The sequence below is a fragment of the Somniosus microcephalus genome, chromosome 16 (assembly GCF_052327205.1).
Source record: "Somniosus microcephalus isolate GS21.2 chromosome 16, FLI_Smic_1.0, whole genome shotgun sequence".
NCBI lineage: Eukaryota > Metazoa > Chordata > Chondrichthyes > Squaliformes > Somniosidae > Somniosus > Somniosus microcephalus.
Window position 1 is genome coordinate 43,198,758 of NC_141002.1, and position 17,258 is coordinate 43,216,015.

General features: G+C 41.2%; 1 protein-coding gene across 5 annotated transcripts in view; it reads left to right on the forward strand.

Annotated features, from left to right (window-relative positions):
• The window catches only part of LOC147106110 (ELKS/Rab6-interacting/CAST family member 1-like), a 1,260,296-nt gene that overhangs the window by 15,651 nt on the left and 1,227,387 nt on the right, over positions 1-17,258 (forward strand). For all 5 annotated transcript variants that reach the window (XM_086008889.1, XM_086008886.1, XM_086008887.1 and 2 more), the window contains exon 2: positions 4,867-5,684. In XM_086008889.1, coding sequence (XP_085865015.1) covers positions 5,016-5,684 — 669 coding nt within the window. In that variant the 5' untranslated portion in view covers positions 4,867-5,015. The remainder of the gene's footprint in view (positions 1-4,866; positions 5,685-17,258) is intronic.

Consider the following 17,258-nt stretch of genomic DNA (forward strand, 5'->3'; position numbering starts at 1 on the left):
GAAATAAACTGGTTCAGAAACTGATCACGGGGCCTGGCGGCCATTTTGTATGCCCTTTTATCAAAGGTTTTTCTGTGCAAGCTTACTTTGGTCAATAAACAGTCTTATTTTATCCAGTTTTCTTGCTTGATTTTTGCTGAAAATTTTCGAATCTTACATCCATTTCTGTTCTAAATGGCCTACCCCTTATCCTTAGACTGTGACCCCTGGTTCTGAACTCCCCGACCATCGGGAACATCCTTCCTGCATCTAGTCTGTCCAGTCCTGTCAGAATTTTATGAGTTTCAATGAGATCCCCTCTCATTCTTCTAAACTCCAGCGAGTACAAGCCCAATCGTCCCAATCTCTCCTCATACTCATTCCTGCCATCCCAGGTATCAGCCTGGTGAATCTTCGCTGAACTCCTTCCATGGCAAGAACATCCTTCCTCAGATAAGGTGACCAAAACTGCACACAATACTCAAGATGTGGCCTCACCAAGACCCTGTACAACTGCAGCAAGACATCCTTGTTCCTGTATTCAAACCCTCTTGCTACGAAGGCCAACATACCATTTGCCGCCTTAACCGCCTGCTGCACCGCTGCACCTGCATGCTTACCTTTAGCGACTGGTGCACAAGGACACCCAGGTCTCGTTGCACTTCCCCTTCTCCCAATCTATTGCCATTCAGATAATAATCTGCCTTCCTGTTTTTGACACCAAAGTGGATAACCTCACATTTATCCACGTTATATTGCATCTGCCATGCTTCTGCCCAATCACCCAACCTGTCCAAATCATCCTGTAGTTTCTCGGCATCCTCCTCACAGCACACACGCCCACCCAGCTTTGTGTCGTCTGCAAATTTGGAGATACTACATCTAGTTCCATTGTCTAGATCATTAATATATATTGTGAATAGCTGGGGTCCAAGGACCGATCCCTGCGGTACCCCACTAGTCACTGCCTGCCACTTGGTAAAAGACCCGTTTATTCCAACTCTTTGCTTTCTGTCTGCCAACCAGTTCTCTATCCAAGTCAGTACCTTGCCCCCAATCCCATGTGCCTTAACTTTACACGCTAATCTCTTATGCGGGACCTTATCGAAAGCCTTCTGAAAGTCCAAATACACCACATCCACTGGTTCTCCCTTATCTATTTTACTAGTTACATCCTCAAAAAATTCCAGTAGATTAGTCAAGCACGATTTACCTTTTGTAAATCCATGTACAAGTACAGAAGAGTTGATTGAGAAAAAAGTCTATTGAGAAAAAACCCCTAGATACCCAGATGAAATAAAGTAAATGCTCATATGAAAATCAAACTATTGGAAATAATAAAATTTCCAAAAGAACTTTAATGAAAACTAGATTTCTGCCAATTAAACTAGATTTCTGCCAATTATGTAATTTTTGGCTAATGGGTCAGATAGCTGGACAAAATTGCTTTTTACGTGTGATCTGGTTCTCATTTTGATGTTTGTGGATTTTAAAAGTTTTGAGGAGGAATCAAACAGCCAGTGCACACATTAAACCGGAAGATTTAATGAATTAGAATTAAACTCCGCACAACGCTTTATTTAACTGTAGCTTCACAGACATTTTTTCAGGTTGCCTACAATTTTCCGCTGTCGTTTCCATTTAAGGAGATTAATTTGTTTAGAATAAAGAAATAGAATAAGAATTTGAAAACTACCTGATACTTTTGAAGTCCCTGCCTTTTAGTGTGCTGCTCACTGGGGTGAGAGAAATGTATTTTGGAGCGGCATGTGAGAAGAGAATGATCGTGTGGCAGCTAAGGACTAGAATAGCACCACAGCATCATCTAGGTTAGAGGCACAGGTAGGAGGATGCGATCACAGCTAAGGCCAATAAATAGTAATTTGAAGCTAAATAGGAAAATTTAATTGTATTGAGAGAGAGAATGTTAAAGGATGTTACTGTTGCAGGTAATGGAGCACTTTTAATGCATTACTGGCTTTCTCATGGCATCAGCAGGTTTATGAAAACTGGTGTTTTGCCAAGTATTATTAAGAACACTGATTCATCAGAATGGGGTCTGGAGTCTATTATTATGGGGTTGCGGTACGTTGAGGTGGGGTTCCTGGTGTTCAGGAGCACTACAGAGTGGAGCATTGCGGCAGTTTGTGCAGCATTGGTGAAGGAGGATGTGTGTGTGTGCCCTTCTCTCCTCTGACCCATCCGCAGCCTTTTTGGTCTGTCGGGCATTTGTTTACTGCTTTCTTCATCACCTGGTTCCTGCCTCGATGCATTTGGTGCACTTTGTGTGTTTGTTGACTTAGTTTTGAATGTTGCTGTGGTTTCAGAATTTCTGACTTACCAAGGTGGGGGGAATAACCTTGGTGTGATATGTTAAAAATGCTGCTGTTGAGTTAGATCTCATCACAAGACAGAAAGATTAGAATTCAGATGGGGTGTCTGAACCAACATGCTTCAGACAATGAAGGTTAGTTTGGGCAATTCAGTAATCAGTCATGGCTGTTCTGGTTGAGATTAATTTTACCTCACCAGGGGTAGTTGCCAGGATAGTCTGGGAAGATTGAGCTGCCTGGAGTCAATTAACAAAAAGGATAGAAAAACCTGTGTTTTGGTTCAGTCAGGTATAAGCGAGGCTGTGAAAGGCAGGTTCTGGCCTGAGCTGGGAATTAAATTGAAGCAGGTCAGTTTTCCCAGTTAGAAATTATATCCTGCATGCTAATCTGAAAGGAAATGAAACAAAGTGAATATTCCATCCGCTGTTGGATAGTGCAGAAAATGTTTATTTTGTGTTGTTACGGGAAGCACTGTAGGAGAAGCTTCAAGTTTCCAATGCTACTTTTGTTCAGTCAGGTCTATTTTGCAAAATAAATCAGCTCCTTGATTTGTCACTGACCTCATCTTACCAGATTGTTCATTAGCTCTGCCTGTTGACAGATTGGGGAAAAACTCATGGGGTCATGTGCATGTTTATGGTATCCAGTTCATATGATGAGAGGGATGCATTGTTACATCACCCCAGTTTATATCATCATAGGCAGGTAGTGGGCAGTGTGAGTTAACTCGAATGGGTGTGAGGTCTGCTTACAGAGTTAGCCTGTGCTACTAAACCCATGAGAATATCTATGGCTGACCTGAGAATTGTAACCAATATATTATTTCTATGAACAAAGAAAAATCTCATTACTCAAAAGTTAATTGTTTATACACTTTCTCATTTTTATTAAAAGCACTTAAATGCCCCCGAAAATTATTTGCATTTTTTTTTTACCTCAGCCTTGAGCCATAACAAAGAAGAGAGGAGCTTACTGTGATTCACAAACTGTGACCATTCAGGAGAAACCAAACAATTCAGATTCATCTTTCTGCTGGGTTTAAATCATTTGGAAAAACAAACTGAAATCCTGTTCAAATTTCCACAGAGAAAAATCAATTTATTCTCGATAAACAATATCCCTTTTGTGTTGTCAACATAAGAGACCACTGGTGTTGTTTGAGGTAAACATTGAGCAGCTCATAATTGAAAAGGAGTAGTTAATATTTCAAATGTGAAGCTTGCCTGAAATAAAGCTTTTGAGAATTCAATCTCATTTTATTTTGATACCTTTTGGAAAAGCAAGGAAACTCTGGGATCCTAATGGGATCTGTATGTACCTTTCTACTTGAATGCAAGGAGCGCACGTCAACCCAAGCACCCCACCCGCCCCTTCAACCACCATCTGCCCCACCTGTGACAGAGACTGTAGGCCCCGCATTGGACTAATCAGTCACCTGCAAACTCATTTTTAATGTGGAAGCAAGTCATCCTCGGTTCCGAGGGACTGCCTAAGAGAGAGAGAGACTTGAATTCATAGAAACCTACTGATTATATACTAGGAAATTCTGAAAACTGCATATGCCCTGAGTGCAGAAATGTGGTTGGCAACTCCCTCCAACTATTCTTGAGGTGGGGTTTGGGGGGGGGGGGTAAAGTACATAATTGAAGCCTTGGTTGAAACAAAAACTTTAATGAAGGTATTCAAACAAAAAACACAAGTCAATTCAATTAGTACATTTAATTGCTATTTTGAAATGTCAAATTTTGATATTTTTATATTAACTTTATTTTGGACACAAGAAATTTCAGTAACCGAAAAGAAATGAGTTTTTTCAATTAGAATTTTGAGAGATTTAATTGTATGCAGTGTACATGGAGAGCCATATTGGATGGGTAAACAACTAATTGGCATTTGTTATGATGAGGGTGTGTGGACACAGATGATAGAATAGTACACAAAAATGGAATAGTACTTAATAGAACATGCTTTGATGGAAACAAATCAGTGTAAGGGGGACTTATTTTATATATAAAAAATTGGCCAATTGAAGAGTGAAGTCTTCGGTTGTTCAGATTAATATTTCCTTACTAATACTATGCCGCTCTTTGCTAATTTGTGAGGAAAGTTGGAATTAAATGCTCTGTTTTTAGGACTTGTTGATGACTATCGGTGCACAGTGCTAGAAAATAATGTATTGATGCTCTCTCTTCATTTCACTAAAATGGTGTTTTCTTTCAATTGCCTGTGCAACACTCCCTAGCTGAGAGATTCAGCAGGCACCCTGAGGACTCTGATCATTTTGCTCTTGTTCTGTTTACTAAAATATGTGCAAGAGTGGGTTTGCGCTTACTTTCCAAACAGTAGAATTTTATTTTCTTGTTCCTCTACTTGCGTGATTGTTTGGGATCTGCTTGATGTCTCTGTGATGGTACGGCCAAAATTGAGCACTCACTTTATGGATGCTCACATGCAAGAAAATGCATTCTTTTGCTTCATTATTTCTTTTTTATAAGTTTTGAAAGCTGTGATATATGGATGTTGTATTAACTTTTTTTTGTTTTTATTTAAACAGATGAGACTTAATGGTCTGGCATGGATGTATCATCAATCAAGTGTAAATAAAATATGCTGAATCTGACAAACTCGCAAAACTAAAGCCAAACAAAAGGAATCTTTTGGTTTAGTTTCTCACGTACACATTTGGCAGAATTCTGTTCAACCATGCATGGAAGTTCCCGGTCAGTGGGTAAAGTGGAACAAAGTAACCAGAGTCCTGGACGCTCGCCGAGACTGCCACGGTCACCACGTCTGGGTCACCGTCGAACAAACAGCACTGGGGGCAGTTCTGGTACCAGTACTGGTGGTGGTGGTGGGAAAACCCTGTCCATGGAGAACATCCAGTCGCTGAATGCTGCATATGCTACATCTGGCCCCTTGTATCTAAGTGACCATGACCATGTTGGTACAGACTCCCCTAAAGCGACAATGACATTGGGTAGAGCTTCTGGACGCTTACCATTTGGTGTTAGGATGACCACCATGGGAAGTAGCCCCAACATTGCCACAACTGGTGTGGCCAGTGATACCATAGCTTTTGGAGAACATCACCTGCCAACAGTGAGCCTAGCATCTACTGTACCACACTCTTTGCGGCAGGCTAGGGATAATACCATTATGGATCTGCAGTCACAACTGAAGGAGGTCCTTCGTGAGAATGATCTGCTTCGCAAAGAAGTCGATGTGAAGGAGAGTAAGCTCAGCTCTTCGATGAACAGCATCAAAACTTTCTGGAGTCCAGAGCTGAAGAAGGAGCGAGCACTCCGGAAAGATGAGGTGGCTAAGATGACTATTTGGAAAGAGCAGTTTCGGGTTGTACAGGACGAAAATCAGGTGGGCTTAACATTCAGTCTTATGGCGATGTAAAATTACGGGAGAAAATTTGATAAGTCTGCGGTTAATATATCATTTGATTAAGTGAAAAGCAAAATACTACAGATGATGAATATGTGAAACAAAGACAGAAAATTCTGGAAATGCACAGCACGTCTCGTCAACTTCTATGGGGAGAACAGATAAGTTAATATTTTGTGTGGGGACCCTTAGAATTTTAAATTGATAACTGCAGTTTGTGAAGTGTTGCCTGGAGACTTCCTTACATGCGGCAGAACATTAAGTTGTACATCAAGTGTTTCTTGGTGTGCGAGGGAGTTGAGAGATTAAATCTGCGGAAAATACCCCCAAAATTCTTAAGTACACATACCACTCCATCCCTGCAATTTGTATTTTCTTAATCTTCGGGCCAGAATGGGCTTTTAGAAATTAGATTTGTTGTGATCCAGCATAGGCTGAGAATTGAGTCTATGGGCTGATAAGCAACAGAAGGTACAAAGGCAGTGATACTGAGGCTGTCTGTGCTTTTAGTCAAGAGTATTGTTTAAGCATCTTGGCATGCTAAGCCATCATTTTAAATAGCAAAATGTATACTCTGAATATGATTCTTTATTAAAGCAGTATTGCTGACACTGCCCTAGTAATAAGAAATACGTGTAGAGATATGTATAGTTGCTTGGCAGAGTAGGAGACTCCTGGATCCAACAGTAGGATGAGGGTGTTTTGATTTTTATGTTCTGCATGCATGTTCTTTGTTTATGGTACTGATAACATAGTACCATAAACTGTTTAGTGGCAGTTAGTGTGAGTTACTATGGTTACATCTGGCACTCACTGTGTAAACAGGTTTTAGAACTTCTGAAGATATACGAGAAGCTAGCACTGGTGAAAGTTGTCTTGTGTACGTTGAATAAATTGCATCTAAGTGTGTTAGAAAATATGAGCGCATTTGTGGGTTTATTTAAAAGTTGCAGATCTCCCATGGCTTTGGTCATTGAGTCAGGATATGCAGTTTTATCACAACAGGGGTACTTGTACCTTACAACAGTGACTACACTTCAAAAATACTTCATTGGTTGTAAAGCGCTTTGGGATGTCCTGAGGCCATGAAAGGCGTTATATAAATGCAAGTCTTTCTTTAAAAACTACCTCTTTGATCAAGCTTTTTGGCATCTGTCCTACTGTCTCTTTCTTTGGCTCAGTGTCAATTATGTTGGCCTTCATTGCAAGAGGATTTGAGTACAGGAACAAGGATGTCTTATACAGGGCCTTGGTGAGACCACACCTGAGTAGTGTGTGCAGTTTTGGTCTCCTTACCTAAGAAAGGATATACTTGCCATAGAGGGAGTGTAGCAAAGGTTCACCAGACTGATTCTTGGGATGGCAGGACTGCCGTATGAGGAGAGATTAGGTCGACTAGGCCTGTATTCAGTAGAGTTTAGAAGAATGAGAGGGGATCTCATTGAAACGTATAAAATTCTGACCGGGCTAGACAGACTGGATGCAGAGAGGATGTTTCCCCTGGCTGGGGGGTCTAGAACGAGGGGTCACAGTCTCAGGATACGGGGTAGGACACTTTGGGCTGAGATGAGTAATTTCTTCACTCGGAGGGTGGTGAACCTGTCGAATTCTCTACCACAGAAGGCTGTGGAGGTCAAGTCACTGAATACATTTAAGAAGGAGATAGATAGATTTCTAGACACAAAAGGCATCAAGGGGTATGGGAAGAGAGCAGGAATATGGTATTGAGATAGAAGATCAGCCATGATCATATTGAATGGCCTACTCCTGCTCCTATTTTTCTATCTATGTTTCTGTGACCCTGGCATGAAAAGACTCTTAATGGGGGGAGGTGGCGATGGCTGCCATGGATTGGTCTGCTTTAAGTTTAACTAATAGCGGAATTTTGTTAAATGCCTTTTGGAAGCCTAAGCATACCACATTGTCAGTTTATCCACAGTCCACTTGGGTTGTCACTTTCAGTAAGAATCAAAAGATTGGGTTAAGCAGGATCTTCTACTTCTGAATCCAGTGTTAACTAAGTTATTGTACAGATGATCTTCAGGTTTACTCCTGATCGATGCCATTATTTTATACACAATGGAAATTAGACTAATGGGTCTGTAGTTCCCTGTGTCTATTTTTCCCACCTTTTTTAATGTAGGCACCGATTAGCCTGTTTCCAATTGCTCGTCATATCCAGTGACCTACTCTGCCTCTGTTCCCTTTGTTCTAATCATGTTAAGACTTGTTCATCTTTTTCTATCAGTTCTGAAGTGCTGTAGGCCTCAAATGTTAATTTATCTGTTCTTTTCAAAGATGCTGACTGACCTCTGCATTTCCAGCAATTTTGTTTCCGATTTCCAGAATTTGCAATTTTTTGCTCTTCATTTTTAATTGTGTCCTCACCTTGGGCACTTTTTAGCAAGTCTCACGTAATGGTGCTCAGAAGTGGGAACCTTAGCTGACTTCCCTCTTTCCCCACTGCCAGCCAGGGATGTTGAAGCTAAATGTACCCTTCACCCGTTCTGCCACCTCCGCTAAATCAGCTCACACCTGCGGTCTTTTGGTCTGTGTTGCTGTTTACCTGTTAGCTTTTTCAATTCAGCCACCAGGGAGATATACACACACACCAGTCTTGTCGGAATCCTACCATTCTTCTATCCCCCAACTTCGGCACAGTCAGTGGACAAATTCCACCTGGTTTATTGTATCGAACAGTTTGCCTACCAGTTAGACATATGCTGCTTCATCTGCTGTTCCACTCCAAAACTAAGTGTTCTAAGCAGTTGATTATTTCATTTGTAAGGAAGCAGCAGCATTTTTATTATTTTAATGAGTACAATTAATGCTTCATGTATGTTTTAGATCTGTGATCAGTTTCATTTTTTGCAGTGTGCTTTTGGGAAGTGTGGGTGTGGTGGTGGAGAATATTCTAATATATGAAGCTTCCCTTTCTATAGCTACATCACTTTTTCTCCCCCACCCCTAAACCACAAAGGTGCTCCTACAGTTAGATGATAGTACTTTCTGTAGAATTAATTATTATATAACAGCTTTTTCCTAAACAGCACATGAGACTGCTGGTGATATCTGAGGCATATTTCCTCCTGTACCCATACCTTCACTGTCACCTGCTGGAGTTTTGATATTTAAAAAAAAGTCTTCAGAGTACCAAAATTATGAAAAACATAATACTGGGCAATGCAGACAAAACCTTAAATGCTATGCTGAATAATGTAACATTCTGAAATAGTTATCATTGGAAGCCCAGAGTGACATGCTGCAACAGTAATAACATTGTTATTTTAATAGTTCATTATATTTCATCAGTTGTGAGAATTAAAGAATTGTTCAGTTGAAATGTTTGAATTATTGTGTGCACTTCTGACCCTATATCCTCTCCACCTCCTGTAGTATCGCCTGGCTCTTGCTCCAGCCTCCGTCCATCTGCTGCTGAAATCCTTGTCCGTGCCTTTGTTACCTCCAGACTCGACTATTCCAATGTTCTCTTGGTCGGCCTCCTACCTTCCACCCTCCTTAAACTTAAACTCATCCAAAACTCTGCTGTCCATATCTAACTTGCACCAGGTCCCTTTCACTCATCACCCTTGTGCTCGCTGACCTACATTGGCTCTCGCTCCCCGAACGCCTCCATTTAAAAAAAAAAAAAAAAAAAAAAAAAAAAAATTCTCTTCCTCATGTTCCTATCCCTCCATGGCCTTTCCCCTTCCTATCTCTGTAACCTGCAGCATTACCTTTTGAGAACTCTGCATTCCTCCAACTCTGGCCTATTGTCCATCCCCCACTTCCTTAACCCCACCATTGGCAGCTATGCCTTCAGGTATCTAGGCCCTAAGCTCTGGAATTCCCTCCCCAAGCCTCTCCACCCCTCTCCTCTTTTTAAGGCAGTCCTTAAAACCAATCTCTGACTAAGCTTTGGTCACCCGTCCTAATATTTCCTTATGTGGCTAGGTGTCAAATTTTATCTGATGACGCTCCTGTGACATACTATAGGATGTTTTACTATGGTAAAGGTGCTTTATAAATGAAATTTGTGATTTCTAGTGAGATTTGATTCTTACGGCTTTCTGCCTCAGAAGGTTGAGCCGTTTGTCCATCAGTTGAAAGAGTGGGTAGTGGTGGCATATGAGGTAATCCTACCAATTGAGAACAAGTTTTAGCTATGAATATCGCCATCAGTTTTCTTTTTTGAGAAGTTATACAGAAGAAACAAAAGTTGGAATAGATTATGTTGCCAGGCAGGAAGACATCGAAGGATTCGCTTTCATAGTTTAACAACATATGAACTGAGATGTGTTATTCCCTTGAAATACACGATTGAAATGTCATCTTTTGTGCAACTAGTATGTAACTTTTTTTTTTAAATGAGCTGACTCATTTGCTGGAGAATTTTGAGTGGTATTAATTGTGTGCTTATCTTGGAGGGAAAAAATGCACTTGTCTCCAAATCAATTATCATTAATGTTATATAGACCCCTAGGTTGTTGTCCCTTCTACTCTCAGCTCCTTCTTGTTTGAGCACCGCACCCTCAGCCACCCCTCTTTTTTTCAGGGTCCTTATTGTCTGCTGCCCTCTGAAGCTCCTGCTGACTTTCTCACTGAAATCTCCACTCTCTTCTTCGAAATCCTTGTACTTTGTGACTCTTCTGAAATGCCTGACGCAAATCTACTTGCAGTGTCTCTCGTCCTCCCCCTCCCCCACCCCAACCCCTGTTGCTGGCTCTCTTCCTCCCCACACTGTCGGTGTCTCTTTTTCTCTTCCCTGCCCCCCCCCCCCCCCCCCCCCCCACTCACACTCGCTCGCGTGCTCTCTCTCTCTTTCGTGCAATGAATCCTACTAGTTTCGTGTGGGTTACATATTTATATATAGACTGATAAATTCTGTGATCAGTACACAACACTTGGTAATCAAGCACGTCTACCAGATTATTTCGGCAACAGATTTTCACACATCTAAAGTTGTAAACTTGCTGAAATATGTTGAGCATTTACTTTTGAGTTTTCAGTGTCATTGTCATTGAGGAACAAGAACAGCGTGTAAAAATAATTTTTATTTGCAAGATCAGAGAACCAAACTATCTTCAGAACTGCTGTTGGATATTGATTGGGATTAGAAAGGTACTTAATCTGTGATTTGTACTTGGAACTTGGAAGTATAGAAAAGCAGAAAAGGGGTTCAATTTGATTAAAATTCTCTCCTTCATCTTCAGTTCTTTTTCCTCATGTTTCTCAAAGGAGCTGTGAGGCTGGTGTCGATAAAGTCAACTTGGTCTTGACGTCAAGTTCAAACTGCTCTGATTGAAAATGAAAATTTCAGTCTGCCATCCATCCTGATGCCATCGGTGGAATTTGTCAGGATGTCACTGGACCAGGATAAATAATGTGCTAGTGAGTGAATGTTGTAGTGGCCTTAACTTGTGGGTGACCTTGGAGAGTAGTGTAAGTGCATAATGTGCTTACGCATTGCGTCTCTGTTGCACCAACTTTGTGTGACTACATTTGAGTGGGATGTAAGTATTAAAATTATTTGAGGAATATTGCAGAATTGCAGGACAGTCACTGCCAGTGGTCCAGAAACAGAAACAGGCTCCTGCTTCAGCCTCCGCAAGTGCATGATTTTTTTAGATTAACTATTTTCTGCAGTATCTCAATCCACATTGTCAGGGTATCTGTGCCAATTTGTTGTCACCTCCGTATACCTTGCTTGGTGTACCAGCAAGTGCAGTTTGAAGGAAACCAAGCAAGTGTGGTGAGGTCCAGAAGTCATTGGCTCTGAGTTTGCTGTCAGTGGCAAAGAAATGACGCTCACTGTTCACCTTGATGACAGCTGCCCACAAAGTTTCTGTGGGCTTCTTGGTGTAGATTTTCTCTAATCCGGCGTCTTTTCCAGCACGGTGCCCTCTACAGGCGATCTGTGGTGTCTTGTGAGCAGGGAAAGAAACAGCGAGGCTCTTCAACCTATCAGCTTGAAGAACCTTCTCTGAGACACGCAGTGTCCAAACCAGGAAGTATAAAGCAGGAAATATAAGTTAGATTTAAATTATTTGCAGAAAGCAAAATAAAGATTGAAGTACAGATGGGATTAAGGGAGAAAGATAAGAGACAGAAAACATTTTTTTAAAAATATTTTAAAAAAAATGCTTCAGTTGTACAGAGCCTAGGTGAGACCTCATCGAGAGTACTGCGTTCAATTTTGCGCACCGCACCTCAGGAAGGTTATATTGGTCTTGGATGCAGTACAGCGCAGATTCATCAGAATTATACCAGGGCTTAAAAGGTTAAATGATGAGGACAAATTACATAAACTTGAGTTTAGAAAGTTGAGGGGTGATCTAATTGAGATGTTTAAAATGATAAAAGGATTTGATAGAGTAGATACAGAAGTTATTTCCTCTGGTGGGGGAACCCAGAACAAAGGGGCACAATCTTAAAATTAGAGCTAGGCCAGTTAGGAGTGAAATCGGGAAGCACTTTCTACACACAAAGGGTAGTGGAAATGTGGAATTCTTTCCCCCAAAAAGGCTCTGGATGGAAAATTTCAATACTGAGATCAACACATTTTTATTAGGTAAGGGTATTGAGATATGGATCAAAGGCGAGTAAATTAAATTGATGTATTGATCAGCCATGATCTAATTGAATGGTGGAACAGGCTTGACGGGCTGGATAGAATAGCCTACTTCTGTTCCCCTGTTCCAGATACAAATTGTATTTCAATCGTGTACTTTGATTTGAAGTCCACATGCTGTAATTGGTTCCTTGATCTATTAGTTTATTATCCTTTTTTTTCGTAGGGGGTAATGGAGGTTGATTGCTTGTATGAAAGTCAGTGTTTTGCAAAAACAATCTTAATGCAAAATGATTTTGAGAGTGGATAGTGGAGTGACTAGCTGAAATGTAGAATGAATCCTTATGAATGACGTGGTGATTAACCATAATTGAATAATGAGCGTAACATGAATTGTAGCTGTTGCGGTAAAGGTGCAACTAATGACACAAAATGAGCAAACAACATAATTTACTGAGCAGCATGGTTGCAGTGTATTGGGAGCAATGTCTCTGCCTTTTTTGGGGGTGTGTCTCTTTCTGCTACAGTGTGGCAAATAGAAAATGCTTTTTTTTTTGTTTGTTTGTCATAACTAAATAACAATGGCCCGTAATTTCCGATAGGAGACTTCCTGCGTGCAGATGCCTCCCATCAGGGGAAAAAATCTCCGAACATACCTGCAGGCTCCCGAGGTCTGGACATTTCTGCTCCTGGGCGCCTCCACAGTCGAAATGTGCAGGGCCCTCGTATCCCAGGGGCGCAGGCGGTTCGCAAGCATCCCTGGGATCATGTGGGCCAGGCCAGCCAATAGGAGAAGGGCATCTCCCTTCATACTTTTGACAGACCTGTCAAATATATGAATGAAGATCACCCCAAAAATACACAAACATTAAATAATTTTTTTTTTTAAATCACTTTTTTAAAATGTTAAAATTACATTAAATATTTTAAACAATTTAATTTTCTGAAAATTAGGTTTTTACGGGGCTAAAAATTTAAAAAAAAAAAAAAAAAGTATTAAAATTATAAATAAGTGGGAAATTAAAAAAAAAACTCTAACTCTTATGCTGGCAAAAGCAGGCCTTACACCTGCCAGGCGTAAGATTTCTAAGGGTTTTCAGCGGGCGGAGGTTCTGCAGAAAGCGGAACTCTCCACCCGTAGAGGCCCTTCCAGGGCAAGCATCTGATCTGTCGAGAGCGTTTTTGACAGATTGGAAATGCCGGTTTTCAGCGCATGCGCTTTGCATGCCTGAAACCAGCATTTCCGATGTCCCTACGGGTGTGTACACACCCATAGGCATTGGAAAATACGGGCCATTCTTTCCATAAACTATTCCCCATCATTTTTGGCCCCTTCCTTCTGTTCTAGAAGCTCAATAGAGTGCATTTTTGATCCATTTGACTGTCCATTGATCAACAATATGTTTAATTCAGAAAGCTAGCGGTGACTTTCCCAGCAGCCCCAAAGTAGCTTGAGCTCCTGCAATGTGCAGCCCAAATCAAGAGCTTTGTGAAAATGAGAACTGAAGAATCAATTAATTGAGTGAAATTATTGTACTGTACATAATAAAGATGCAAGATAACCAAAGGAAAGCAATTGCAGGTTGAAAGCTGAACAAATAATGTATCAGTTTGCCTGTCGTTCAAGGAACATTCCAGTCATATTTGATAAAGAACAATAAGAATCATAGAGTCTTACAGCACAAAAGGAGGTCAGTCGGCCCATCCTGTCTGTGCCAGCTCTTTGAAAGACTTATCCAATTCGTCCCACGCCCCTGCTCTTTCCCAAGAGCCCTGTAATTTTCTCCTCCAAGTATGTATCAATTCATTAGGTAGCAGGGTACAGTAGCATAATGGTTATGTTACTGAACTAGTAATCCAGAGGTCTGGTCTAATGATCCAGAGACATGAGTTCAAATCTGGAATAAAAAGCTCGTATCAGTAATGGTGACCATGTAACTACCAGATCGTAATGTCCTTTAGGGAAGGAAACCTGCTGTCCTTACCGGATATGTGACTCCAGACCCACAGCAATGTGATTGACTCTTAATAGCCCTCTGAAATGGCCTAGCAAGCTGCTCAGTTAAAGACAATTAGGGATGGGCAATAAATGCTGGCCTTGCCAGTGATGCCCACATCCCATGAATGAAGAAAAAAAGGTGCAAAGCATTGAAGCACTTCAATATTTGGGGATAGGTGTTATCCAAGTATCCAAAGAACCAAGAAGGACAGACCCTCTCCATTGTACTGCAATGAGTAGGGACAACAAATGATTTTGCAGATGATGTACAAATCTCCGTTTCATATGTTGGTTTTCCATTGTATTTTACCTATTGCGTGCTTATTTGGGTGATTTTTATTCTGTTTTATGCTTCTGTTTACAATTAATCTTTATTGTATACCAGATTATCTGGTCATTATCACATTGCTGTTTGTGGGACCTTGCTGTGTGCAAATTGGCTGCCGTGTGTCCCACATTACAACAGTGACTCCACTTCAAAAGTACTTTATTGACTGTAAAGTGCTTTGAGACGTCCGGTGGTCGTGAAAGGCGCTATATAAATGCAAGTCTTTCTAACAATCTGTGTACACTGTGCTTTGTGACACTTTAGCCGAGGAGAAGGAAACCTTTCTCACGTCAGCTAGGATGGGGGTCAGGAAGAGAAGTTAGGTGGTGAGTTTAGTGGGAATGGGGTCGAGGAGGTAGCTCTTGTAGACAAGACGAGCTTGGAAAGCTGGGAGGATAAACCTAGAGAGATGGGATTCAATGCTGGGAGTGGGACTGAGGGACGTTTGGCTTGGGGAACAAAGAATGGGGAAGCAGCTGTACAGATGTAAAGATATGTAGTGAGTGTTTTTCTTCCATAAGTACTTGGTGCATTTCTAGTCATTGGGAAATTTTAGCACATCAGCATTGTTTGCTTAACTGGTGGTTTGATTTTATTGGGGGAGATTTGAGCTATATACTACTTGAACTAACATGGTGTTGTGCACATGAAGTCAAGACTAAGTGTGTGTAGCCTTCAAGTCGAGGAGGGTTAGAAGGTGGAAAATAATTGGACCAAGACTGAGAGGATTGTTTAGATAGGGAGCAAGAATGGGGCAGAGGGTTAAGTGCAACAGGGCAGGAAGGGTTCGAGGCTGGCGTGGTGGGAAAAGAGGAAGATGGAGCATGGTTGGATGGTGTTTGGGAATAAAGTACTGTGATGGGCTGGAGGAAGAGAGGAAAAGGTCTGCCATTTGGTGGTGGGGTGGGGGGGAAGAGGACAACAGAGGGGCTGTGTTAGTTGAAAAATCAATTAAATGAAGATGGAACCTTCATGGTCTGTACAACTGAGCAACTTTTGGAAACTGAAACAATGAGACAGTTTTTTGATTCAACGGAACTGTTTCATTTTTAAACCGTCTGGGAGTGGGGAAAATGTCAAAAGGTAGGTCACCTTTAATAGATTGAAGACAGTCTGTGGCATCTAATGTCAGCACAAAGGCTGGCTAAGCTTGTCTGATTACTGTACTTTTAAATGGCATAGACTCTTGCTATATTGTGAATAATTCGCACTTTTTCAAACTAAGAGAAGGCCATAATCCGATTACATGGCATCTCGAAAGGTTTTGCAATGGAAGAACGTTATACAACAAAAAGTCCCTAGCAATGTAACAAGGAAATAAATGAGAATCAAGGTATTCAGATTTCCGATCACAAAGGGCAGTCAAAGTCTCGCCCCACACTTTCCACTTGTGTTCTCAATGCAAATTTTAAAATTTATTTGGAACCCATCTATACCCGAAATATTAGACTGTTTTGCCTCTCTCCAGATGCTGTTTATTTCCACATTTTCTGTTTCTATTTCAGATTGGCAGTTTTCCCTTTTTATTTATCTTTTATAATGCTACTGCCAAGGAGTTGTCACACCATGAACGTTTCATATGCTGGCCATTATGCTTAATGCATTATCACATGGATTTCACTTAACAGTAATAATGTTAGAGAGCTGCTTAGAATCCATCAGATCATGCACTTCTATTGACCAAGGTTTGTCTGTCTCTCAGGTAGGTGTAAAAGATCCAATCGCACTTTGTAACTAGCAGGGTAGATAAAGGTGAACCAGTGGATGTAGTATATTTGGATTTCCAAAAGGCATTCGATAAGGTGCCACATAAAAGGTTATTACACACGATAAGGGCTCATGGGGTTGGGGGTAATATAGTAGCATGAATAGAGAGGATTAGTTAACTGACAGAAAACAGAGAGTAGGGATAAACTGGTCTTTTTCAGGTTGGTCGGCTGTAACTAGTGGGGTGCCGCAAGGATCAGTGCTGGGGCCTCAGCTATTTACAATCTATATTAATGACCTGATGAAGGGACTGAGTGTAATGTATCCAAGTTTGCTGACGATACAAAGCTAGGTGGGACAGTAAGCTGTGAGGAGAACAGAGTCTGCAAAGGGATATAGATAGACTAAGTGAGTGGGCAGTAAGGTGGCAGATGGAGTATAATGTAGGGAAATGTGTGGTTATTCACTTTGGTAGGAAGAATAGAAAAACAGAATATTTTTTAAATGGTGAGAAACTTTCAAATGTTGGTGTTCAGAAAGATTTGGGTGTCCTCGTGCAAGAAACACAGAAAGCTAGCATGCAGGTACAGCAAGCAATAAGGAAGGCAAATGGCATGTTGGCCTTTATTGCAAGGGGGTTGGAGTATATAAGAGTAAGGAAGTCTTGCTACAATTGTACAGGGCCTTGGTGAGACCACACCTAGAGTACTGTGCACAGTTTTGGTCTCTTTTTATCTAAGGAAGGATATACTTGCCTTGGAGGCGGTGCAACGAAGGTTCACTCGATTGATTCCTGGGATGAGAGGGCTGTCCTATGATGAGAGATTGTGTAGAATGGGCCTATACTGCCTGGAGTTTAGAAGAATGAGAGGTGATCTCATTGAAGCATACAAGATTCTGAAGGGGATTGACAGGGTAGATGCGAGGAGGTTGTTTCCTGGCTGGAGT